This window comes from Ailuropoda melanoleuca, chromosome 1 (genome assembly GCF_002007445.2).
Source record: "Ailuropoda melanoleuca isolate Jingjing chromosome 1, ASM200744v2, whole genome shotgun sequence".
In the NCBI taxonomy this organism is placed as follows: domain Eukaryota; kingdom Metazoa; phylum Chordata; class Mammalia; order Carnivora; family Ursidae; genus Ailuropoda; species Ailuropoda melanoleuca.
Window position 1 is genome coordinate 82,952,910 of NC_048218.1, and position 24,964 is coordinate 82,977,873.

At 35.2% G+C, this 24,964-nt stretch overlaps 2 protein-coding genes and 1 non-coding gene across 7 annotated transcripts in view; 1 reads left to right on the plus strand and 2 right to left on the minus strand.

The window, feature by feature from the left end:
* The window catches only part of CCDC39 (coiled-coil domain containing 39), a 39,964-nt gene extending 34,312 nt beyond the window's left edge, over nt 1-5,652 (plus strand). For all 4 annotated transcript variants that reach the window (XM_002912453.4, XM_034662412.1, XM_034662407.1 and 1 more), the window contains 6 exons: nt 1,981-2,140; nt 2,569-2,675; nt 3,389-3,529; nt 3,674-3,853; nt 3,997-4,082; nt 5,496-5,652. In XM_002912453.4, coding sequence (XP_002912499.1) covers nt 1,981-2,140; nt 2,569-2,675; nt 3,389-3,529; nt 3,674-3,853; nt 3,997-4,082; nt 5,496-5,652 — 831 coding nt within the window. The remainder of the gene's footprint in view (nt 1-1,980; nt 2,141-2,568; nt 2,676-3,388; nt 3,530-3,673; nt 3,854-3,996; nt 4,083-5,495) is intronic.
* On the minus strand, nt 1,382-1,484 carry LOC117795509. Its single transcript, XR_004619565.1, has one exon. It is a non-coding gene; the product is annotated as a U6 spliceosomal RNA (small nuclear RNA).
* A 2,984-nt stretch (nt 5,653-8,636) lies between the features above and the next one.
* TTC14 (tetratricopeptide repeat domain 14) lies at nt 8,637-18,890 on the minus strand. Of its 2 annotated transcripts, XM_002912452.4 has the most exons (12): nt 18,545-18,889; nt 17,945-18,069; nt 17,642-17,841; nt 16,621-16,705; nt 16,333-16,462; nt 15,892-16,047; nt 15,190-15,261; nt 14,672-14,791; nt 14,450-14,572; nt 12,035-12,152; nt 10,980-11,089; nt 8,637-10,168 (listed from the first exon to the last, which is right to left on the minus strand). In XM_002912452.4, the coding sequence occupies exons 1-12, from the start codon at nt 18,703-18,705 to the stop codon at nt 9,256-9,258; spliced, it is 2,313 nt and encodes a 770-aa protein (XP_002912498.2). In that variant the 5' UTR covers nt 18,706-18,889; the 3' UTR covers nt 8,637-9,255. The 2 variants fall into 2 exon arrangements, 1 of the variants encoding a protein (XP_002912498.2); XR_853738.3 differs by lacking the exon at nt 8,637-10,168 and having other exon boundaries at nt 11,031-11,089; nt 11,522-12,152; nt 18,545-18,890.
* Nucleotides 18,891-24,964: the final 6,074 nt, after the last annotated feature.

The window sequence follows — 24,964 nt, forward strand, 5'->3', positions numbered from 1 at the left end:
TACAGCATATTTAAATGTTTTACTGTTAACACTTCACATGTGCCAGTTGTGTAAAAATGAAACTTTATTTGTAACTAGACTGAATGTGTCTTATGTGGTCTTTATAGGGAAACAGTCCAATTCTGACAATTTAGTGAAACTATTAGAAAATGAAATTACTGGAAAATGCTTTAATATGCTTACAGAAAGGTATAAATAAAAATTTGTTTTTAATATGAGCTTTCTAATCTAGGATAAAAGGTATACATTCTATAATCTCTCATTTAGAACCAGGTAGAATCATAAGAGTTTTTAGAAGTTTAAAGTATAATTAGATCAAGAAATATATATATATATATATATAAATGTACAAAGTCAGCCCCTTTGACAAATAAAGAAACTGAACTCGGAGAAGGAAAATGAATTATTTAATATTACTCAACTCATTCGTAGGAAATCCACAACTAAAATCTAGCTGTTTTGATTCATTCTAAGTTTCTTCCACTACAGTATTTTTTGAATGAAAAGGTTGCCAATTCTAGACTCAACTTAATAGAATTAGATTATAATTTATCTAAGAATTTTTTTTTTAGCTAACTTATTTTTTTTATTGTATACTGTTTACTACAAAAATATGTGTAACATATTTTGAAGCATAATAAATACCAGTGAAAATGTTAGGAGATAAAGAATTACCAATAAAACTTTTCAAATGGCCACATTCTGGTTTAATTACACATACCTAGGGATTGAATAAATTAACAAATGAAATTATTAGTTGATTTTGATTAAAAATGGGTTTTGGCACTTTTTTTGTTTTTTTATTATGTTAGTCACCATACAGTACATCCCTGGTTTTTGATGTAAAGTTCGATGATTCATTAGTTGCGTATAACACCCTGGCACTTCTAAATATATACTCATGTTATCCCTGTCAACATTTAATTGGAGACATTCTTTGGAACTTTTTGGATATAACTCTAGAGAGCCTAGCCCAGTGACAAGAGTTAAGCTGGAAAAAGTCACTGAGTATGCCCACTACTGAGAATTTTTGGTTTTCAGCAATTTATAGACTGCATTTTTTCCAGCCACATTTATCAATTATCTTTAATTTTTTAAAATTTTTTAAATGTGGCAAAATATACATACAGTTGGCCATTTTAACGATTTTTAAGTGTACAGTCCTGTGGTATTAAGTACATCCCACTGTTGTGCAACCAACATCAACATCCATCTCCAGAACTTTTTCATCTTCCCAAACTGAAACTCTCTACCCATTAAACACTGAGTCCCCATTTTTCCCTCTCCTCAACCCCGGGCAGCCACTATGCTACCTTCCATCTGTGAATTTGACTATTATAGGCATATCATGTAAGTGGAATCATGCAGTGTTTCTCCTTTTAAAAATATGGAGTGCTTCACAAATTTGTGTGTTATTCTTGTGCAGGTCCCACACTAATTTTTTCTATTTGTTCCAATTTTAGTATGTGCTACTAAGTGAGTACTCTAATTTTAATATTACTTAACTGTTCAAAGATGTTGAAATCCTAGTTCTAATAACAATATAACTGGGTTAGAAATAATATACATTTCCTTTCCTAGGTGTATCTTGCTTACCTCCTTTATTCCTAAGACTTAAAATGACTTTCAGGCCAGAAACATGGATTCTTCTTATCTAGTTTGAAGCCACCTCCTAGTTAACCCTATCTCTTTCCAGTAGAGTTTAAACCTGCTTTGCTTTCTGGTAATTTTTATTGGAAAGTTTTAATGCAAGCTTTGGTTAGTTACTACACTTTTATCCGCTTGTATCCTAAGTACTATATTTGAAGGTCTTGGGGATTTAGTCTTCTACTCTAAATCAAGTGCAAGACATAAATGCTTAATGCTGCCTGTAGGCCCCAAGGTAAATTGGTATTGTTATGAGTAAACTGTTTCCTACCCTGGAAACAGACATTCTGTCCTGATACTTTTGTCCAGTCCCTTCTGTTCTATATTTCATAGGCTGCTCAAGAAAAAGAAGAACTTCAAAGGGAAGGTGACAGTTTGGATGCAAAGATCAACAAAGCTGAAAAAGAAATCTATGCTCTAGAAAACACCTTACAAGTGCTGAGAAGTTGCAACAACAATTACAAACAATCTTTTAAAAAAGTGACTCCATCCAGTATGTAGGAGTTTTAAATTTTTTTTTATGAATATATGCAATTAAAGCTGTACTTATTTTTGAAGAGGAACATTGTGAGACATGGAAAACAAAAATGTACCATGTTTGATTGAGTCAGAAAATCAACTTCCCCCCTTTAAAATAAGAGCTAGGTTGTTATTTCCATTATTAGTTCTAGCAGTATTAACATATCATTTCTCTGGGAATTAATTTCAAATGTGAAGAAAACGGCAGCACATTGGCTGCTCTATGTTGACAAAAAAAGAATGGCTACTACATTATATGCTCATACTGTTTTTCAACAAGCAGATACAAGGAAAAATTACCTTCTATAACAAAAAATGTTTGAAGTTCAATATATGTAAGACTTGAAGCTTGCCTTCTACATAACATGTTAAAAATTTAAACTAAGAATTCTCTAATTTTAGGTGATGAGTATGAACAAAAAATCCAACTGGAAGAACAGAAAAGAGCTATTGATGAAAAATACAGGTACAAACAAAGACAAATCAGGGAACTACAGGAAGATATCCAGGTAAATTCTACAGGCTTTTGGAATAAGCCCTTGGTAAAAGTTAACTATCATTATTATTATGTCTACTGTCTTCTTATCTTGTACAAAGAAGATAATTTTTAAAAATAGATAGTAAAAGTCTCATTTAATTAAAATGAGAAAAAAAAGTGACCAAAGTATTAATTAGTTAAAATCACAGTACTAAACATAGGATGGACTGCTGATAATGACTTAATTAGGTGATGAATCATAGCCAGCTAATTATGATCTATCCACTAACTTTCATTTAATGAACTTTTATTTCATTTAATTCCTTAAAGATTACCTTAAAGATTGATCCTTAAATTAAATTTGAAAGATAAAAATAATCTAGTAGAAAAGTAGTTACTAAACCACATTACTGAAAGAGAAAACAATGTGCTTGGTAAGCAAGCTCTATGTAAAAATTTAGATTTTTTTTTTAACTAATGTTTGAAGGAACCGATTGTATGAATTTTGAATCTTTGAAAATTGTATGCTTTTAATAGCCATTGTTTTACTTATTTTCCCCCAAGTACCATAAAAATATTTCCTAGTGAAATTATATAAGAAACTTAATCCAGAAACCATTATACTTATTATCTACCAATGTTATATGCAAAAATAAGTGAATTAAAATTAAAAACTTGAAAAAGTGGCAAGTTGTAAGTTATTGATTCTAACCAGTAAGTATGTTAACACTTTATTTTCTGCAGAGCATGGAAAATACTTTAGAAGTTATAGAACATTTAACAAATAATGTCAAAGAAAAATTATCAGAGAAGCAGGCTTATTCATCTCAACTAAATAGAGAAACTGAGGAGCAGAAGCCAAAATTGGAGAGAGTAACTAAACAGGTATTGCTCTTTTGAAAAACCGACCTGTCATATTTATATATTTTGGAGTTCCAGATGGTAACTCCAAATCTTCCATACATAAAAAAATGTTAAGTTCTGGGAAGTCGTTTTAAATAATAACTGACTACTATTGACCAACAACAGTGTGCAAAACTCACCAAGGAAATCCGACTTTTGAAAGACACAAAAGATGAAACAGTAGAAGAACAAGACATCAAACTTCGTGAAATGAAACATTTCCACAAGATCATTGATGAAATGCTAGTTGATGTCACAGAAGAAAATGCTGAGATCCGTATTATCCTTCAAACATACTTTCAACAGGTAACAATAGTACCTTTTAGCTAAAATATTTTTAAACACTTAATGAAATAAACAATTTATGGTATTTATCATAAAGTGAAGCCTAATTAAAAATATTCTTTCTAAAATGCAGCAGTACTAATCATTATTGAATATTCTTTCAGAGTGGTTTAGAACTACCTACAGCTGGTTCAAAAGGCAGTCGCCAGAGTTCTAGATCTCATTCACAGACTACACTGTTATCAACAAGGTAAGAGGAAGGTTAAAAATCGTCTTAACTCTCTATCCTATGCAAATACTGCCACAGCCACTGGATCTGCCAGTGCTCTCCTTACCCTTACCCACCTTTCTATGTTAGTATCATGTATGCAGAGAACAGCCAGCAGAACAAGACTCTTTCCTTGTGATTTCTGTCTGATGTCACAGTTTCTGTGAGGACATGGAGTGTTTTTTAACTTCCAGCTATTTCAGTAGGATAAAGCAGGGTGAAATTTTGGAGGTTACATCTTGCATGGTTAACCCTGAGTATGGGGAGAATTTTTTTTTTTAAGATTTTTTTTTTTTTTTAAATTTGAGAGAGCGAGCAAGCACAAGCAGGGTGAGGGGCAGAGGGACAGGGACAAGCAGGGTGGGGGCAGAGGGACAGGGATTCCCCGCTGAGCAGGGAGCCCAATGTAGGGCTCAATCCCGGGACTCCAGGATCATGACCTAAGCCAAAGGCAGCTGCTTAACTGACTGAGCCACCCAGGCGCCCCCAGGGAGAATTTTTTAAACCATTAAAAGGCAACTTAAATGTACAGACATATGGAGTATGATTTTTATGGTTAAAACCACATTATGTTTTAAGTAGTCAGAATTTTTTTTTGCTGCTTTATTTTGCTAAAAAGGAAATTATTCTTTACTTCCGCAGTGTAGTTTTATCCAGAATTCTATCAGGTAGATTGATGTTTAATCAATCCTCTTGTGCTTCCCTGACAAAATAAAAATTATTAATGATCCTAATTTTAAAATTCCCAATCTCCTATGTTCAATAGCCATTTACTTTTCACTTGTCCAGCGAGCTTTCAGAAAATAAAAGGGACATCCTGAAAGACAGTGTTTAAATAGAACAAAACTGTTTCTACATAAACATGGTAAGCAGTCACCTGAATACCGCTGTATTCATATTTTTAAATCTTAGCATTTCAGAATTGTATAGCTATAGTTGTGCTTTTCAATTGACCCCACCACTTTATCCTGTCATTAGGCCTCATTTTCTTCTTTAGCTTAGATTACATAACCTATTATTGTAGTCACTCTTGCCAGCACCCAAATTCCCATGGCCCCTTTTTATGCTTAATGATTTTTGCAAAACCTTTTTAATGTTTAATGATTCCACTTTTTTTTAATGATTCCACTTCTAAACTGATTATAGTTTAAAATATTTTTCTCATATAGAAACATATTTGTTGAACTAGTTTGAAACTCTGTTCATTACCTTTTTTCTTTGAAATAATTTTTTGACATTAATGGTTATGTTTTTAAAATTTAGTAGTAGTATTACACTTTCTGATCTCTTTAATTCCTTGTGGGATTATGGTATCTTTTGTCATTAGCGAGGGGGTCTTTACTAATATAGATTTTGAATTAAATGTAAAGTAGTGCTGTTTTTCTTTTCCTGTAGGTCATCCAGAAGTTCCACAAGTACTGCCTCTCAGACTTCAATTAAAGTATTAGAGCTTAACTTCCCAGGCTCCTCTTCAGCGACTGGCAATATTTCTAGGCCACCAAGTGCTACCAGTGGCTCCAGTAATGGTAAAAACAAAAAGGGCAGCAAATAAACATTTTAATCTCTTTTGTATAAGTTGTAAACAGAAAAACAGTGAATTAAGATAGTGAATTCCACCCTATGCTCTTGGGTGCTGTGTAGTGGTATGAGAGAGAGGCCCACTGAAATCGTGTTAGAAATATGCAATAACTAGACGAAAGCTTACCCAATGGAAAATGTGAAAACTGAGTTTAAAAAAAGTCAAGCAATTTAGGTTCAAATAAGCCAAAGAAATGCTTAATTTTCTTAGCTTTTGCCATACTGTTTTCTTCAGAGAAGGAAAGCAGTAATAGCAGATTCTTTAACAAGGCTACATGTTTTATAAGCATAGAGAAAATGATGGTTTTCACTGTTATTTTGATGTTAGATTAGAAAACAGGTTGCTTCAGTATTTCATGCTAGCCATGAAACTACTTCCATTCTAATATAACACCATCCTTCAGGAAATTTCTGAAGATTCACTGTCCTGTGAATAGTTTATAATACTAAAATTCTCATTTACCCTAGAAAATCCTAAAATTAGGTTTGATTTAGTCAAAGAAACATGTTTCTTGGACTTCTGGGGGAGAAGTCTATTAGTATCTTCTTTTGGTATGATTCGAAAATTTTTAAACAAAAAATAGCATTTATTCCCCCCCCCACAAATAATAGGAAAGAGCACTGCATATCAATCAATAATAATGCAGCTTAAATTTCTAGGAATTGCTCAACTCTGATCTTGAAAGAAGTCAAACACATTAAACATTTTGTTTTCAAGATACAACCAAGCATAAAGAATAAGAATGTTCAAGACATTTTTTTCCCAAGACCTTCTTGATGTAGTAGACACAGAGCTAGGTGTGATTTGATTTGCAACAGGAATCCCATAAATTTACATTGGAGGTAGACCACCAGATTTAGAAAGTTATTCCACTTAATACCTTATAGAACATGAACCCAATATTTTCAACTCTTGGAATATAGTGTGGAGTACGATTATGTTATAAAACTCTTTTAAATAGTTATATATATGTATATGCTTAGAAACTATATACCTAACATTTCTCCTTCAAACCTTGAAAGAATTTGTCACATCAGTTGTCATTGTTTAGAAGTGTCATTTACAGTTCCTTCTGAAAGGTAGTAGTGGCAGTAAACCTGTTTTTCCTGATCATTATTTAAGTATTTTATTATTTTTAGAAATAGCCAGCAAATGGTATAGCCAAGTCCAATGATTAGGCTAATTTTTTTTGTAAAACATGGCTCTAAATGCATGAGATTTAGAAGATCTAAAAACTGATTAATTTTATGGTAACTTTGTGTGTTCACTCAAGTTCTTATTCTCTGCCCTGTATTACTTTATAGATTACTTGGAACTTGCAATTCAATATTAAACACTGTGTTTTACGGAGGAAGGGATTGTCTTACTAGCTCTGTGACCTTAGGAAAGTTGCTTCTCTGTGCTTTTTTCCTTGTTTGTAATCCTGAGACAGTAAGAGTTACCTACACCCCAAGTTTACTGAAATAATCAAATATATACAAAATGTACAGGCCCTGACATAGGAACCGCACAGCAACTTCTACGTATTACTGAGTCACCACCCAAAGGCTAGCACAGTATTTGTGGAATGGTTAGGTTCTAGGCCAGCATATTTAACTCTACTAAATAAACAGTTCCAACCTCATGTGTATAATGCTAAATGGTGACACAGGGATCAAACCCATTATCTCCAAATGTGGAGAGTTATCTTAACATCCACCTATTGTGTTTGAAATATTTATGGAAGCCAAGACACAGTCTGGGTATGTACAAACCATAGACATAATGGTAAGGAAAAAAACTGCTAAAGATAATTACTAACAATTCTTGGTAAGTCAGTCCCCAATATTCTTTTGCTGTGGTGGGTTTCCTGAACACATCCTTAGAAACTGGCTTGTATACTCTGCTCAAGTTTAGTATGTCCCAGGAAAGAAACTCTGGGAAAGATGGAATTCCTAAATTCAGGCAGGCCTACATAAGGTACTATACTAATTTTCTTGTTACCTGAATGTAACATTAAGCCACAAAGACACCTTGGAAAATTATAGTGCTGGTTGATAGTGATGCTCAGAGATTTTAGTAAATAAAATGGTGTATGTAAAATACTGAAGATGTACTATCAATTCCTAAAGGTCAAAGACCACATCGAGATACTTTTCACTCTTTACAAAAACCACTATGTAACGACTATGCAGGGATGACACAGGAACTATTAATACACAAAACAAACCAGGGACTCTTTTAAGATGAGTTTCTTGGTACAAAGATGAATGAGTGACCTTTCTACTGCTATTACCCATGGTTTTTGACCAGTTTCTTTCTCTGTTCCACTGTAAAACAAACTTCAGCTTTTTCATTAGGCTCCCAACACTAAAGTCCGAAGGCCACAAACAGGACATACCCAGTTAGAATGATTTAGAGACACAGCATTAAAGGCCTGTTGTTACTTAGCGTCCAAAATCTGAAATTGGAAAGATTCTAAAGACTTATAAATCAACACCATGACTCCTATCTCTATCTCCAAATCTCTTTTCAAATTTGGGATGATCTTTATGACCTGTCACTTCTTCAGCTCTAGTTGCTGGAATTTATTGAGTAAAACCAGGTTTTGTTGGCCTTGTCATTTATTCAGACACTAAGAAAGGAGGCATCAAGGGAAGTGGTTAGGAGAGTGGTACTGAAAGAGGAAATGCAGGCCAGCTCTAGGCTAATTAAAAACATGCCCAGTGCCCTCCCAACTGGACATATGCAATACTAGGAGTTTCCCAATTTTCTTTCCCTTAGGGGAAAACCAGATGTTTCTCTTCCCATTGCTGTTTTTGCTAAAAGGATTCTTTGTTATTCTGATCTATTTTTGCCTGGTATATAGTCTCTAAGGGTCTTGCCAATATTTAAAGTTAACAAATTTCTTAGGGCTATACCACTAACAGTAAGGTTTAAAAAAAGAGAGAGAGAGAAATAAGCAAAATGGGCCCCTATTCAACTTTCATGGCTTTATTCCTAAGGTACTTGTTAAGCTGGCACACAAACCATTTATAATTAAATCAAGCTTTAGAGGTCAATTAGGCAAGACAGATAATCTGTATATAATGTTAGAAGTTATACAAAAAATTTGATATTTAAATAAATGATCAATATAAAATGGTACTTAAGGAACAAATACTGTGTATCTCTTTCAAAAGCTGAGGGAAAAGAATTTAACAGAAAAGACAGTGGAATAATTTTTGAAGAAAACAATCCAAGTGTTCAATGAACAAATTTAATTTTCTCTCAAGCAGCAGGATAAGGAGGACCCAAGGAATTATCATACACTATAATACAATGAGGAAGCAATACTTCGAGAATTATCTTTAGGTGAAGTTTAAATCATCACAGTAAGAAATACTATACAGAAACATACACATGAAAAGCCTAAAAAATCAAGCTGTGAGGAGACCCACAACTCAAACAAATATGCTCTGAGAATAGCTAAAAAGCATCTGCTTTCTGCAAACTCTACAAATAAAATAGCTTTAGGAGCAGAGATTCTTTTGGACTAGAAGACCCAAAACTTTCATTAATAGCCTTTTGTGTAACAGTGCCAAGTCCCCTGGCGTATTAATTTTTTGGCTTATTTCCTTTTTCTTTCTCAAATGCAGCTATCTGATTAAATATATTGAGTAAATTTTGAGGTAAATTTTTTTTAATTCCACTTTCTGACTGTTCTTTGCTATTTAGTCTATCTGCTTCTGGAACCTCTGTTTTAATGTCCTCCTCATAATTATCCTCTATTTCATATTCTCCTTGATTTTTGTTTAACGGGTATCTTTGCTCATGTCTACTGAAATCACGTGATCCAGAGTAAGAGTATTTTTTATATTTTTCAACTGACTTATAAGAGTAGTCTGAGCATGCTGGTGAGGTGGAATGCCTCACGGAACCTGGCTCCCACCTTCTATAGTGCTCTTTTCTTCCCTCTGTATCTTTTTCAAATCTTCTATAACCGTAAGTTTTCACTTTGTCCTCTGAATTCCTATAAAAGGAATCTGAGGAATCTCTTCTACTGGAAAAATGTTTTTCTGATTTATATGGTTTTTCTGTTTTGCTACTACTTGCCTGAGTATAAAAATCTCTTGGATCTTCAGACCTACCTCCAAAATCATCCGGAATTTCAACTGAAGATGAAGAGAGAGGGCATCTATCTTTCTCTTTTACCTGTTTCTTTTGATAAGGTAACCTGTCCTGCTTTTCCAGTAGTTTTTCCACTTCTTGTTTTTGGTTAAGAAAAGATGCTGAAGTATTGGCTGGAACTGGGAAGCACTCATCTTTCCTATTCTGATCTATCTGACTTGAGGAGGCCTTAGCTAAATGCCTTTTGGAACTTCGAGAAGACTCTGAACGGTTCCTCTTATGTTTCTTATGCCTTTTGTGACCAGAAGAGGAAGAGGATGATGATGATGAAGAATCAGATTCATCAGCAGAAGAAACACTTGAAGAGGAAGAAGTTGATTTTCTTCTTTTCTTCTTTAGCCTGAAAAATATAGTTAACCCATCAAATACGTTAAGTACAAAAATGTTCTCGATTATCCATAAAGATTCTAGTCCTACTTTGTTCTCTTTAAAGGTTTCATAAAAGCTGTGGCTTTAGATAAGCAATTACTATAATAATCTCAGTTACTACAATATCCAATTCTACTATCAGGCATGACTTTTGGGAAAAAATACTGTGTAGACAACTGTCACTGAAAGCAAATCCATTATTTCTGAAGACACAGTCACATTTCCAACATTGTCTAAAAAATTTAAGCCTATCTGAATACATAAAGGAGAGAAACGAAGTTTTGTATCTGGCTACCTCTAACATATAGTTTCTCCATCTCAGCACTATTGACATTTTCACCTGAATAACTCTTTGTTGGACACAGGGTGACAGGAGGGGCGGGCTGTCACTGTAGGATGTTTAGCAGCATGCCTGACCTCTATCCACTAGATGTTAGTACCACTCCACCAGTTATGATGACCAAAAATGTCCCTGGGGAGACAAAGCCACCCCCCGTTGAGAACCACTGCTCTAGTTCTAAAACATTTCTCCCTAAAATACAGATAATTAAAACTATTATATATTTTAAGATTTTTCTTTTTTTTTGCAGAATTCTACCTTTAGATTCCACTTTGCTTAATTTCTTTTACAGAAAAATTTGTGGTACACATACTTACAAAGTATCACTGATTATGATTCAATTCTTTTTTTTTTTTTTTTTACTTACTTTAACCTCCATATGGCACTTTGGTTCAATTCAGTAGTTGCTTTAAGTTAAAAAATACTGAATATCATAGTTTACCTTTTCTCCTCTTTTAAGAGCTTACGCAACTTTTCTGCACTTGTTTCTATTTTCTTTGTTTTCTGCTTTTCTTCCTTTTCAGCTTGTTTTTCTCTTAATTCCAAAGATTTCTTTTAGAACCCAGATATCGGAAAAAACCACACGTTAAAAATAGCAGAATATATAAAACCCAGTTTTCAAAAGACCACCCCCCAACCAGAAACCAAATGGGGTATACCCAAATCGCCATATATCCAGCAATAAGTATTTTTAACATGTAAAAATTAATCATACAAGTGTTTGGCATTAATCATTGGAATAGCCAGAACAGCATTGAGGACCATATTGCAGTTGGTATTCCCATGAAAAAAGGGGAAGCCATTGCATTGGTACCCATGACCCAGAGTGCAAGAGAGGGAGAAAATAAAATATATAATAAAATACATGAAAAATTGTTTTTAAAAAATTGAAAAATTTAAACAGGACACAAATTTTATAAATAAAATTCAAATAAATTCCATTTAGGTGAATTGAGGGAGGAATCATCATGTTCAAATACAAACCATTTAAAAAATAGCACAGCCCAGTTGGACGCATGATTACATAAGAAATCATTTTCCAGTTTGAGGATGGGGATGAGCAGCACCAGATGTCACGGACACAGCAGCAATGGTCCAATTCAGAAGAAAATGCATGAGAAAACATCATCATCAGTATTACAGGAAAAGGCAGTACAAAATATTTCTCAAAGAGGTTTTTATAATTAGCTCAATTTCAGAAACAACAATGAATTTGTAATCACCAGGAAAGCTCACTACAAGGACAGTTCTCGAAATCACATACCACAGGTAGGCAGTAGGAATTTTCTCATAGGGCTATTTTTACTTTTAAGTACCAACAGAAAAGAAAAGGTACTACGAAGTAATGTCAAACCCAATTAGGAAAAGTTGTATCTAGAAACACACTTTTTGCAATGCCTTGACTAAGTAATCTAGAATAGTATTCCCTATAAGAAAGTTAAGTTTTGGCATCAATTTCAAATATCACTAAATTTCTAAGAGGAAATAAAGAATCACCTGCATATATTTATGAAGCTTCTGCAAAGCATCCTCTGCATCTTTAAAAGTCTCATCCAAAGCCAAAGCTTTCTTGTAGTAACTTTCAGCATTTAAAAACTTGTCTTCTTCTTCTAACCTAAATTTGAAACAGAGATTTAGCTTTTCATAAAAACAAAAAAATCCTCAAATATGCATATAGGTTAGAAGCTTAATATGAGAGAACTTATTAGAGAAAAACCATGTTTGGTAACATTTTCCAAATTGAGCAGTACCTAAATCATGTGCTTTTTTACTGCTATTTCTTTGGTAAAAAGACCAAATCAAAACAAAAAATCTAAACTCATAGAGAACAGACTGGTGGTTGTGTGGGGTTGGGAGGGCGCTGGTGAAATGGGTAAAGGTGGTCAAGATGTACAATCTTCCAGTTAAAAGATAATTAAGTCCTGGAGAGGTAATGTATAGCATGGTGACTACAGTAATACTATACTATATATCTGAATACTGCTAAGACAGTAGATTTTAAAAGTTCTCACAAGAAAAAAAAATTGTAACTATGAGGGATGATAAATATTAACAAAATGTTGTGGTAATTATTTTGCAATATATACATCCTGCAAATCATTATGTTGTACATCTGAATGTAATATAATGTTATGTATCAGTGTATCTCAATTTAAAAAGGTAGGAATTCATTACTGGTAACTAAAGCCACATTTTATGTCCAGCACTGGGATTTCAGTATGATATATGAAAACATGATTAGCCAATGTCTTCTCTAAATTTAGTGTAATCTTGAGCTTTAGCACAGAATTACAGAGGTTGGCTTTTCCTAGTAGTTTATGAAGAATCTTCCTTTCTGCAGAAAAAATTTCCCAGAAAATTCACTGATGAATTTGGAAACACCAACACATACATCTATACCACAACTAGCTGGTAGAAAGAATTATTAAACTTGTGTCTATATATGAAAAATCAAAATTAGAAAGTTTGTATACAGAGCAGAAAAGGATTTGTAAAATATTTTCAGCTTTTGAAAGTAGGAAAAAGTTAACAAAAAAGTGACCCCCCCCCAACAAAAAACCCAACCCCACAAAAACCCAAGGCTTCAATGGGATCACTTTTGTATCAGACTGGATATGGGCAGGAAGGGACTAGCTGAAGACTATTAACATTTCTGGCTAGGATAACATATAGATCATGTCGCCATCCACTCAACTAGAAGACATCAACATATAGATAATAAGACAGCCATATTTTACTTATTTTTAATTTTTTTAATGTTTTTTTATTATATTATGTTAGTCACCATACAGTACATCCCTGGTTTCTGATGTAAAGTTCGATGATTCATTAGTTGCATATAACACCCAGTGCACCATGCAATATGTGCCCTCCTTACTACCCATCACCGGTCTATCCCATTCCCCCACCCCCCTCCCCTCTGAGGCCCTCAGTTTGTTTCTCATAGTCCATAGTCTCTCATGTTTCATTCCCCCTTAAGACAGCCATATTTTAGTAACTATCTACGTAGTGAGAAAGTAAAAAGCTGCTCCAGTCACTTGGGTCTAAACAGAAGTTCTTGAGTTAAAGACAAATATTGCAAAAACTCCTTAATTTGGAATTCTGGAATGATCATACAAACTGGAATAATTTGGCAAATTCGTGAAACAGAAAAATGATAATTCTATTTAAAAAAAATAGTTGCAAAAAGATGCTATTGTTATAAATTGTTTTTTAATTATTAAAGCAGGCAGTTATTAAAATTACTTATATTGGAATATTATGTTTCTTCACAATATTTTATGAATTAGACTAGCCTGTTAGTCATTAAATATTTATGATACAACTACTATGCCAGGTATTATGCCAGTGTATCAGGACAGTAACATAAATTGCAGGGTTTGTTCTTAATGATTTGCTCTTCCATCTAATCCAAATTTGTGGATTTTATTGCACAGAGCAAACAGCAAACATTCACAGCAAACATAACAGCAAAATATTCACAATTAACTACAGAACTCTCAATTCATATTTCTGGCATTATACTACTAGAATGATGAAATGAATTAGAAATCAAATTCCTATTAAAACAGAAACTTATTGTTTATGTCCAGAAAAAGAATACTTAATTTCTTGGACCTTTACATTTATATTTCTATGTAATGAGAATAGATGTTCAGAACAATAAACTCAAGATGCTAAAATATCTCCAACCTCCAATCATAAAGAACCTCAGTAATATGGAAAAAAAAGACTAAAAAGCTTAAAGAGGACTATATTTAAAAAACATTTTCAACCAAAATAGAAACTAAGGGTGTTTTGAATTCAGTGAGTTAAAGATGCTATTTCCTTGTGTTAAGTTCAAGATTTTATTTATACTGGTTGGTTGAGCATTAGATCTCTACTTAATTTTCAACAAAATCTGATACTTACTGCCCTCCTCTTTCCACAAGTGTCTGGCAGAGGTATTTTCTTGCATTCCTATGAGTTGGACAGTTTTCCAATGCAAGCTCAAAATCTTCTATTGCTTTGTTCAGACTTCCTTTTGTTGCGTATCTAGAGATAGGAAATTAGAAGAATTTATCTTGTGAGCTATTCATAAATCTTGTACACATTTACCTTATCAATATTCCTTAAAAGCCATGGTTCACTTACAATGCTCCACGAGCTACCAAAGCTTCCACATTTTGTTTGTCTATTTCCAGAGCCTTATTGTATTCATTCATAGCATCTACATGGCGTCCGACCTTAAAATAATCAACTCCAATCTTCACACTAAAAAGACATTTGTAAAGTATCACAGACATTTCTCAGAATATCCAAAGATAATGTTAGCATGGATACATTTTTAAAAAACAAATTTAATGTGGTTAATGTTTAGTCTTCAATACTCTCAATGTATGTAGGAAGTATCCTGCCTTTAACAAATATTTATGAAATCAATATATCAATATACTAATTCCTTTTGAAAAACATGGAAAATGTTGGTTAAAACAAGTCTGTTAAGTTTACAACATAACACAATTTACACCTATAAAAAAGCTAATGTCAAAAGGCATCATTTTAATTCACTTATAAACAAATTTGGTCTTAATTATGACTTAAAAATGCCTGCCTTATCCTAACCTTTAGACTAGATAATGCAGTTGTTGAAAGACAAAAAGTTTTCATACCATTTTAAAGCCCAAGATGCAGACTGTTTCTTTCTTAATGCAGAAGCAAAATCATCTTCAGAAAAGTTTTTGCTATTCAAAGAAAATAAAAGTCAAACTATATACTTTTTTTTTTTGGTAACAATACTTTACTCTGAAAGATAAAAATTCAACACTGAAAAAGTAAATCCCAGGCAAGAAATTTATATTCCATCCACAAAAGAGTATTTTTTTTTCAAATTTTTATTTAAATTCTAGTTAGTTAATATATAGTGGAATATTGGTTTCAGGAGTAGAATTTAGTGATTCATCACCTCCACGTAATACGCAGTGCTCAACACAAGTACCATCCTTAATACACATCACTCATTTAGCCCATCCCCCACTAATCTCCCCTCCATCAACCCTCAGTTTTTCTTTATTATTAGAAGTCCCTTACAGTTTGCTTCTTCTCTTACAAAAGAATATTCTCGAACTCTCAGGAATGACTATTATTGTTAAATAGTATTTTAAACATACAATTCTTAAAAACTCTCTGCATCTTTCTCTACAAATGTAATCACAACAACTCCCTTCCAGAAGGAAATGGGATCACCTAGTTCATTCACTCTTTGGCATATTGCTGCCAGCAGGCTTAGAATAGCCAAATATGTCTCTCAGTTACATAGCTTTTGAGCTCAGCACCATTTACCTTCCCACTTAATAATAACTAATTTACTATACCTTTGTAAGCCTCTCATTAAAGACGGTGGATTAGAGTCATCTATTCCTAGTTTTCCTAGGAGGAATTCAACTACTCCTGGATTAACAAATCCCAAGGAACTCTGCATGATATTTTCATAGGATTCCAAAGAATTGCTATTTAGTTCAACACTTCTCCTTAAAAAAACAAAACAAAAACAAAAAACACAACAAAAATGAAAAAATTAACAAAATTAGCACATCCCATTTCTATTAAAGAAATACTCATATCGTTTTTATATATGAAGGTGTGATAATATTGTTTTGGTTTCTTTTACTTAAAGGTTATAAAAATAAAATGAGCACATTTTGGAATAAGAGAAATTTATCTTCTACCTTGCCAAAAATTGGATATAATTTGCTAGTTTTTAATCAAGAAAACTGTTTTGCAATTAATTTCTTTAAATAATGTAGATAGATTACCTGTAGTATAAAGGAAGCTCTTCAGAACTAATTACACCTAATTTAATACCAGACAGATGTGGTGGAAGAGATGAGCTATACAGAGATACTGCAAGCTTTTCATGGTATCTGTCAATATCTTTGATTCCAGCTTAAAAAAATAAGGAAACTAAGCTGATTAACAAGAAAATGCAAACATAAACATACATAAATCTTTCCAAACACTACTCATTAGACAGATTTTCAAAATTAATATAAACAAAAATCTCACAACTGTTACTTTTTTATTAATATGATGAAACTGATCACCTCGAATAATGTCACCGGTTTGGTAATATGATAAAGGATCCCCGTGGTTACTATGAGAAGGTACATCTCTTAACGGACAAAGAGCCTGCAATGAGAAGTATCTTAAAATGCCAGACATTTCATTCTTTGGTGAGAAGTATCATCTTTTATCCTAGTTGTTCAGTACAATCAGCTAATAGTTGACAAGAACGTTAAGAAAACAACTAGCACTCTACAGTCTAAATTTAAATAAGGATTTTAATTATAAGCAACTCCCGTGCCCAAACACAGTAAAACAAGTTTTCTGGTTCAGTTCAAAAACTAAAATCTCATGAAATTTACTATTAGTTTCAGGAACGAAATAGACGTATGGATAACGAAACAAGAGGATATTTTATGCCTCTTAAAAACAAAACTGTAAAGAAAGTACGAGAATTCCAATGAAAACTAAATGCGAGTTCTCCAAAGTTTATGTCTGTTATCCAGTCTATCCTGCTTTTTCTTCCCCTATCATCTGCCTTGACAGACAGCAAATATCAAACCTTTTAAATTGACACACTTTTTCAAATTCAAGACAATTCATCTTGGGCAAAGTATCTTATAAAGTACATGTACAAATCATTTACATTTACTGTAAATATAAAAATAAGAAATTTGTATTCAAATTATCCACATGCAGGTATCTAACTCCAAATACTAAATGAGAACATGTTATGCTCGAAGAAATAAGCCTGGAATACCAATCAATCTCACTATATTCACTGATATCTTTGAGCATTTAAAGACCCACCCTATCCCTGCCAACCAAAGGGACCAAATAAACCCCCCCAAAACCAGAAAGAGGACTAAACTAAGTAACTAGATCACCGTTAATAACTTTTTAAAAAGAAAACGTACTTTATTTTTCTCCAATTAATATTTCTTCCTCAAAACTCTATCAGCAGGGTACACCCAAATACAACTGGATGCAAAGACATAATTCTTGCATTGAGAGGACTCTTAACAAAAACAGAAGGAATCAAATAACTGAAAAGTAACTCACTGTTATTTCTAAGTGAGATATATCTCTTATGATGCCACTGCCTAAACAAATCAACACCATGAAAAACCCAAATTCCCGAATGGAACTAATTCTTCCAATCACTATATCACCACGCTCAATATCTCGGAAAAACAGCTCTCTCCGGTCCATACTAGGTATCTCCATGAACTGCTCTAAAGGTGGCATGACTGCATAACCATCTGAAAAAAAAAATAGCAAAATTACGAGAGCATTGTACTTTGCTTCATCTCAGGTGCAGTGAAATACCCCAAACCGCAATCAAAATATTTTAATAAAACTCACCTTCATTGTCTTCATTTACTTCAGAAATTGCAGGTGCATCTGATTTCCAGGAAAGTGCAAAAAGCAAATCTGCTTTTTTGGAAATGAATTTTTGTATTTCAATGTTGTCAACTCTCTTCTCTTTTCTTAAAAGGAAACAAAATTTATGAAAACTGGTTTATGGGTAAAACTTTTCAGTACGTCCAAGCTTATGCTCATGGTTTTCATCGCCCAATCGGGTCCATCCTAAGCTCCGGGGCCGTACATCCTCCGAGAAAAAGTTTTAATCAGGGATTCTCTCATTCACCAGCCTGTAGGTGGAGGGCGAGGAAAGTTAAAAAGCAACTCCCGAAGCTCCAGATAACGAAGCCTAAGGGATTTTGGCTAAAAACTCCAAGCCTCTACTAGGCAGTACCAAAGAAAAAGTTCAGCCCATATCCCCCCTTCCCCTCACACCCAGAGCGGGAACCCTCCACCAACCAGCCCTCTGCACCAGCGCCGCAAGCCTCACGTGCTCGGGGCCGCGGCTCTGCTCGTTCTCGACTCAGCCACCCGGCGGCGGTAGTGGGGCCCCACCGGCGTCCCTTCCCCCGTCTCGCAGCGGCGCCGCCGTCCCATTACCTGCCCAGTAACTGCTGCTGGGGCGGCTGTCCCCGAGCAGGCTCAGCCGCTGACCCCAGGAGGCTCCGGAAGTGCGGATTGTCCTGCTGTTCGCTCCGGAGCAGGGAGAGCAATGACGGCCCATGGTAGTTCAGCGACTGCCGCAGAAGGTCCCGGTCCATGGCTAGAGATTGCTGGACCCAACGACAGGTGGGCTGCTAGCCCCCCCCCCCCTTTCGTACGCACTACTTCAGCCTGGTGGTCCCGGGGGCTGAGGAACGAGCCTGGAAGCCGCCGGAAGCACACATCACAGACACTTACACAGTTGTCTCCCGGAAGTGTTCCGGGATCGCCCCAAGCGGCGGCGCGGAGGAGCTGCACGAAGGAGCTCCGCCTCGGTCTCGCGAAATGCAGCGAGACTACGGAAGCCGGAAGCACGGGGCTAAGCATTTCCTGAGCTAAGGGCTGCCTATCGCTGCGAGGTAGTGATGTGTGAGAAGTTTGTTTTTTAAAATTCCTGTGATGTTATTATTACGTTGAGATGGCCCGGGCTCTAATCTAGGCTAAATAATAATTCGTCCACCTATTTAGTGAGGCGCTTCTAAGTGCCAGTGCCATGGTGAGAACCCCAAACGAGTTACAAAGGTTTTTCCTTCAGAGTACTCGCTGGATAGGTCACTATCTGCTTCTCAGACATAACCACATTAAAATGACGGCTTTGGGGGATTTCTTGGCAGTCCAAGGCCAGAAGAAAGGAAGGATACTTACATTTATTTAGCACCGGAATTGTGTTCTCCAGCCATACTCCATTCACTGTAGTGATTTTTAGAGTTAGCTTAAAATCAGAATGGCTTTAATAGCTAGGCATATGCATATATGCATTCTTTGTTATTTCTTTAGTTTATTTAAGCGGCTTCTAAAAACTAGTGCGCATAAGATTTACAGCGTAGTGTTGTGTAAAGTCAGTGTACTGTATGTATGGACGTCAAGTGATTTACAAAGGTAATTGTGATTTAGGCTTTCTCCCCCTTGGTTACTGACTTGAGAACCTAACTGCTTTAACTCATTATACTCTCATTTTAAAGATTGAGGAAACAAACCTGAGAGTCTCAATAACTAGCTCAATGTCACCCACCTGGTAAAAGGTTAGAGTTAGGATTCCAACCTCGGTCTTAATAGATCTTCAGAGACACAATTGCTGGAAAGAGTATATTTATCATATAGAAGGCCTAACTTCTCTGATTTGAGATAACATGACTTTCTTTTATTTCACTACATTAAAATCTGTACTACTTAAATATGTATAGTTTAATACAGTCCTCTCGAACAAAAATAAAGGGTAGCAGTTATTCTGCCTCCTCTCCAGCTATGTGTTTTCACACGTCTCATCACCTATAGAAAACCCAGTCCAGAATATAGTGTATGCCTCCACACTATTTTGTGAAAAATCCAGTTTACTGAGACTTAAGAAGATGCAACAAAGAAGGTTGCAAGTTTAAATGATAATACATTTCAAGCCACTATGGGCACAGCAGGAAAGTTTACTCAGTGGTACCAACTGATTCCTGTTAAGCTACAGCTCTAGAGAATGGCTGTTATTAGGAAAGAGGGTGCTGTCACTGAAAGCCAACCCACGAAAATGAACTATATAGACATTCTGGTAAGTTATATGATTTTAGTTAGAGTTGATCTGTAATTAAGGATCTAATTATCTCTGGAGGGACTGAGAAGCCCAGTATCTGAGAACCAGACTCCAGATAGTGGCACTTTGTCTGAGAAGGCCAACTTGTGAAGCCGCTCCTGAGTAGAACATGCCTTCATCACTAGGGGATCTGTCTGTTGTTTTTCCTAATTTTAACACCAGAGTATACTCCAACCACCCCATGTCTTGAATATCTAAAATTGCTGTGGTATGGCCATGGAAATAGGAGAAAGTAGCTGCTTTTAGAGGGTAAGCAGTGTTCATCAAGAATGAAATTTATCAAATGCTTGCTGTATACATAGTAGTGATGGAGGAAAAAACCCCACAAACTTCAAGCAGGTGTAACCAAAACCCAGGCTGGGTCCTATCTTTGGTTGGTGCTGGCTGTAAATGGAGGTAGTCACTGTAGTTAGGGGCCAGAGGCAACCTTATTCTTCACTTTCCAAATACTACTCCCACAGCATGACATTAGGCCTTTTACAGTTACAGATGGGTTTGAATTAACTTTCTGCTGGGATAGATATCCTTTGATTTTGGAGGGGACTGAGTACTGGATTGTTGACATAGGACTGGAGGAAGTGAGGAGAGGAAGTGAGGGGAATTAGTTTTGCATTTCATTTTGGAGAAACTAGGCCCACATACAGGATTTCTCAAGGAGGACATAGACAGAAAGCACTTTTTTTTTTTCACTTCTTGCTACAATAATTTTGTTTACTGGTGTGACCTTTAAAAGAATCTTTTAAAAATCTTTTTTGACAAGCTTTCCAGATTAAGCAGTATGAATAATCAAGTGACTATATGGGAAGGAAAGAGGGTAGGGCATTCAAGATAGTCATATCTTTGGTGTCTGGATCTGGGCCCTATTTTTATTGTGATATCAAATTCCATTTTTAAATAAACACGTATATACGTCTTTTAACAAATACCCTCTAGGCCTTGGAGTTATAAAGATGAAAAAAACTCCTGATTCTTGAGTGGTGCACAGTCCAATAGAGGATTAGACATAAGAAATGGGGCACATGGTAAGTACTATTGTTGTGGACACTGTTAGGTGTCTGCTTAGATCTCTTATTTTTCCTGGGGGATGAGGTGGTGGGAGTTGATGGGGGTAAGAGAGGAAAGGGGGAGGCAAGTATGTGCCTTCCAGGAGGAGGGAGCAATATAATTAAAGCAGTAGAGATGTGAAAAAATGAGATGTGTTCTGGAGACAGCAAGTGTGAAATTGAGGTAGGTAGGGATATTTTAGTTATGGACATTTTAGTTATGTGTATCATTTCAGGTAGGCTATGTATTGGTGGGAAGAGATCCCCATTTCCTCTGTGTGAGAATACACACACACAGACACACACACACACACAAATTAAATGCCTGACTTATTTAGCAAAGAACATAAAAACTTAGCCAGAGCAAGGTAGCCACAAAAAGCAAAGGCAAAAGGAGCTTATCTCAAAGTAGCTTTTCTTGGATCCCCCCAAGTTTCCCAAAATAACATACAGAGCTGCTAGTGACACAATATGCAAAAGATGAAGTCTGTCCGGCTCTCAGAAACTTGTATATTGCCACATGGGAAGGACTTACACAAATAATCTCTGACTATATACGAAATCTGTAGACAGGTTTTTTGTAGTTCTTGATTCTGATATAAATAATCTTAAAAAGCCTCATCCTCACCTGGATTTAAGGATGAGATGTTTGTATCAAGGAAGTGTGGGTAGACCCAGATAAGACCATAAGTGTATGTTAATATTCTTCCCTTTAATTTTTCAGCAATTCATTTCCCAATTTTTTTTTCTTAAAAAAGTCCTCTTTTTTTTTTTTTTTTTTTGATTATTACTTAAGCCAGCTTGAGTAAATCTATGGTTTGGAACGAAAGGAATCTTGACTGTACTAGGAAGCCACCAACTAGTAGCTTCTGCTGTTCCTACTCTGCCATTTAAAAAATTAAAAAACAGATATGGAAAGGTTAAGAATTTGTTCAAAAACTAACTTTAGAATCCACATTATCTTACTGAGTATCTAGTACTCTTTCTACCGTGCCATACCATCTAGAGGGTCAGCTGAAACCATGCTCTTTAAGAATATAGTTTGTAAATATATATTATGGAATGTATTTTATTTTAAAAATATCTATTATTATGTTAACTTCTAAAGATAGCCTTGAACCTTTTTTCCCCTATAATGGGGCCACTTGGTTTCATTCATAAGCCCACGATGCAAGAGGCAGCTTTGCTTCCACAGAAGGGAGTAGCTTTGTTCTATTCAGAGTTAAATTTGGAGTCACCCCGGGTTAACTCAGGGAAGAAGGAGGAATACTAAATGCGAAGTATGGCTAAATCAGCCCAAAAATTTGTCCTCATTATTAGAGAAATAATTCAGACTTCTTCTGATAAGGGTTCACTCATCCAGTAGTCTTTGTTTGAAAGGATTATACCACCTTCTCTTATTATTTTTCATATCACAGATTAACACATCTCTTTAAGAAAAAGATTGTCAAATATTTATCCACATGAGGGTGCTGTAAGATCATTGTGGGTATCAAGTTTTCCATCTTTTACCAGAAAACCTACTGCCAATTAAACAAGGATTCAGGGATTGGGAATTGCAACCTACAGTGTAGAGTCATTTTAAGATAGTTGTGTCTCTAACACCTTCTCCATATTTTAGTTATTGGTAAATGTTTTAATGAGGATATTATTTTAATATAAGTTAGTTTATAGCTCATGGTCTAGGATCGATTAGCTCAGTAATTTTGAATTTTTCCAAGAGGAAAGATCAATAATTTTAGTTACAATTTAGGCCGGTTAGCTCTGAACTGACCCAGGGGTGAACATTGCACAACTCCAGGGCGGGGGAGGGGGGTGTTGGGGTCATTGCATTTACATCATAATCCATGTATGCCGAATGTGGCACTCCCAGAGACATGTAATGCTGGACCATACACAGTGGCCATCTGCAGTGCTATTCTCAGCCAGCCATTTTTTCCCCCATGTTTGTCTTTGTTTACAAAAAAGACTTGGAATAGGATGAGGATATTTCAGAATAAATCCATCATGATCGTTGAGGGGAAAAACAGAAAGACGTGTGCGATACATGGAGTAGGTCAGTGTGCTTATCTTCAGATACTTTGTCAGGACTGCTTATAAAGATACAAACACACACATTTCTTAGATTCTCATTTTGTGTCAGTTTCTCAGAATACTGTGCCAGCAGGGGAACATGTCAGGATTATAGCCAGGAAAAATTGACAGTTTGATGCTAAATAAACAGTATTCTTTGTCAATACATTCTAGGTTGGTTTGATAACTCATTTTTAATGCAATTTGGACATTTCTTTGAAAAAGAGTAATTGATCACCTTTTAATTATTAAATAGTAACTGCTTTTATTTTATTGATGGCAGCACCAAAGGAGAATTTCAGAGACTAGAAATGTATTATTGGTTTAGTATATTGCCTTCCCCTTAATGGAATCCATTGGAAGATCAAGCACATCTGGGTAAAGATTAAACTTCGATCCTACCCACTTTAGATACAACATTTGATTTTTGGTAGATATAAAGGGTCTGATTTCCAAAACCAATTAATTGAGTGAATGAATGAATGAATGAATGAATTCAGCAAAATTTATTGAGGTTGGGCACTGTTTCAGATTTTAGGGATATAATATTGAAAAAATACACCAAGAGTCCTGCCTTCAAGAGATCATATGCTGGTAGAGGGAGACGATGAGCAATAAACATAATAAATAAGTGAATGATGTAGTATATTATAAGGCGACAAATCCTATAGAAAAAGAAAAAAATCTGGGAAAGAGGCACTGGAAATGCAGAGGGATGGGTGTATTAGTTTTAAATGGAATGGTCAGGGCAGGTCTCCCTGAGAAGATGACATTTGAGCAAAGACTAGAAGGAGATGAAAAATTAGTCATTTAGCATTTGGGATAAAAGAAGTCCAGGCGAAGGGAACAGCCAGTACAAAGGTCCTAAGGCTGGTACCTGTGTGGTGTATTGAAGAATAGCAAGGAAGACAGTGTGGTAGGAACATAGCAGGAAAGTACGGGGTTCATAAGCTATGGGAGGAACTTGGCTTTTACTCTTGGTGGAGTGGACTTTCCTTCAGGGTTTTAAGCCAAAAGAAGCATTAAGTCTTCCATTATAAAAGGATCACTTTGGCTGCTGTATAGGTTGGAGTTAAATAAATAAGTATTGCTTATAATAGAAGGGAAAAACTTTTATAGGAGACTATCTCTTGTTTCTTAGGAAACATGATTTTATTTTAAAATATACTCATCATTGCATAGAGTGAAAATACGAAGTTTCAATGGCTCTGAGAAAATTAAGAGCGTCAGTAACTATTACCATGAGATACGGACTTATCATAGTGGAAAAAGTTTAGCCCAGGAGTCCCGGCTGTGTCTTGGGAGCAGATCATCTAATCTCCCAAGCCTCTTGCCACCTTTAAAACTAAGGGATTAGACAGAATGAATTTTAAGATTTAACTCTTTACATTCTCTGTTTTATGATAAAAATAGTCCAAGTGCTAAAACTTCGTGTCTCTCTTTAAGCCAATGTTCATCTTTTTCTATGAAATTGTATGAAGTTTTTTTCCTATTGCATTGCATTGCTGGTAAGTGTGAGTTCCTACTGTGGATGGTCTGTTTAAATGAATGCATTTCTCTAGTTCCAGTTGGTTGTGGTTAGAAAAGGGACCAGCCACATTGAATCACTATATTGTACACCTG

Coding starts and splice junctions, on each gene's coding strand:
- TTC14 (XM_002912452.4), bottom strand. CDS start 18,705: ATGGACCGGGACCTTCTGCGGCAGTCGCTGAACTACCATGGGCCGTCA. Junction 12,153..14,449: donor CTTGTGGAAAGAGGAGGGCA/GTAAGTATCAGA, acceptor TTTCAAATTTAG/GTTAGAAGAAGAAGACAAGT. Junction 10,169..10,979: donor CTCTTAAAAGAGGAGAAAAG/GTAAACTATGAT, acceptor TATATTTTTCAG/GCTAAAGAAGAAAAGAAGAA.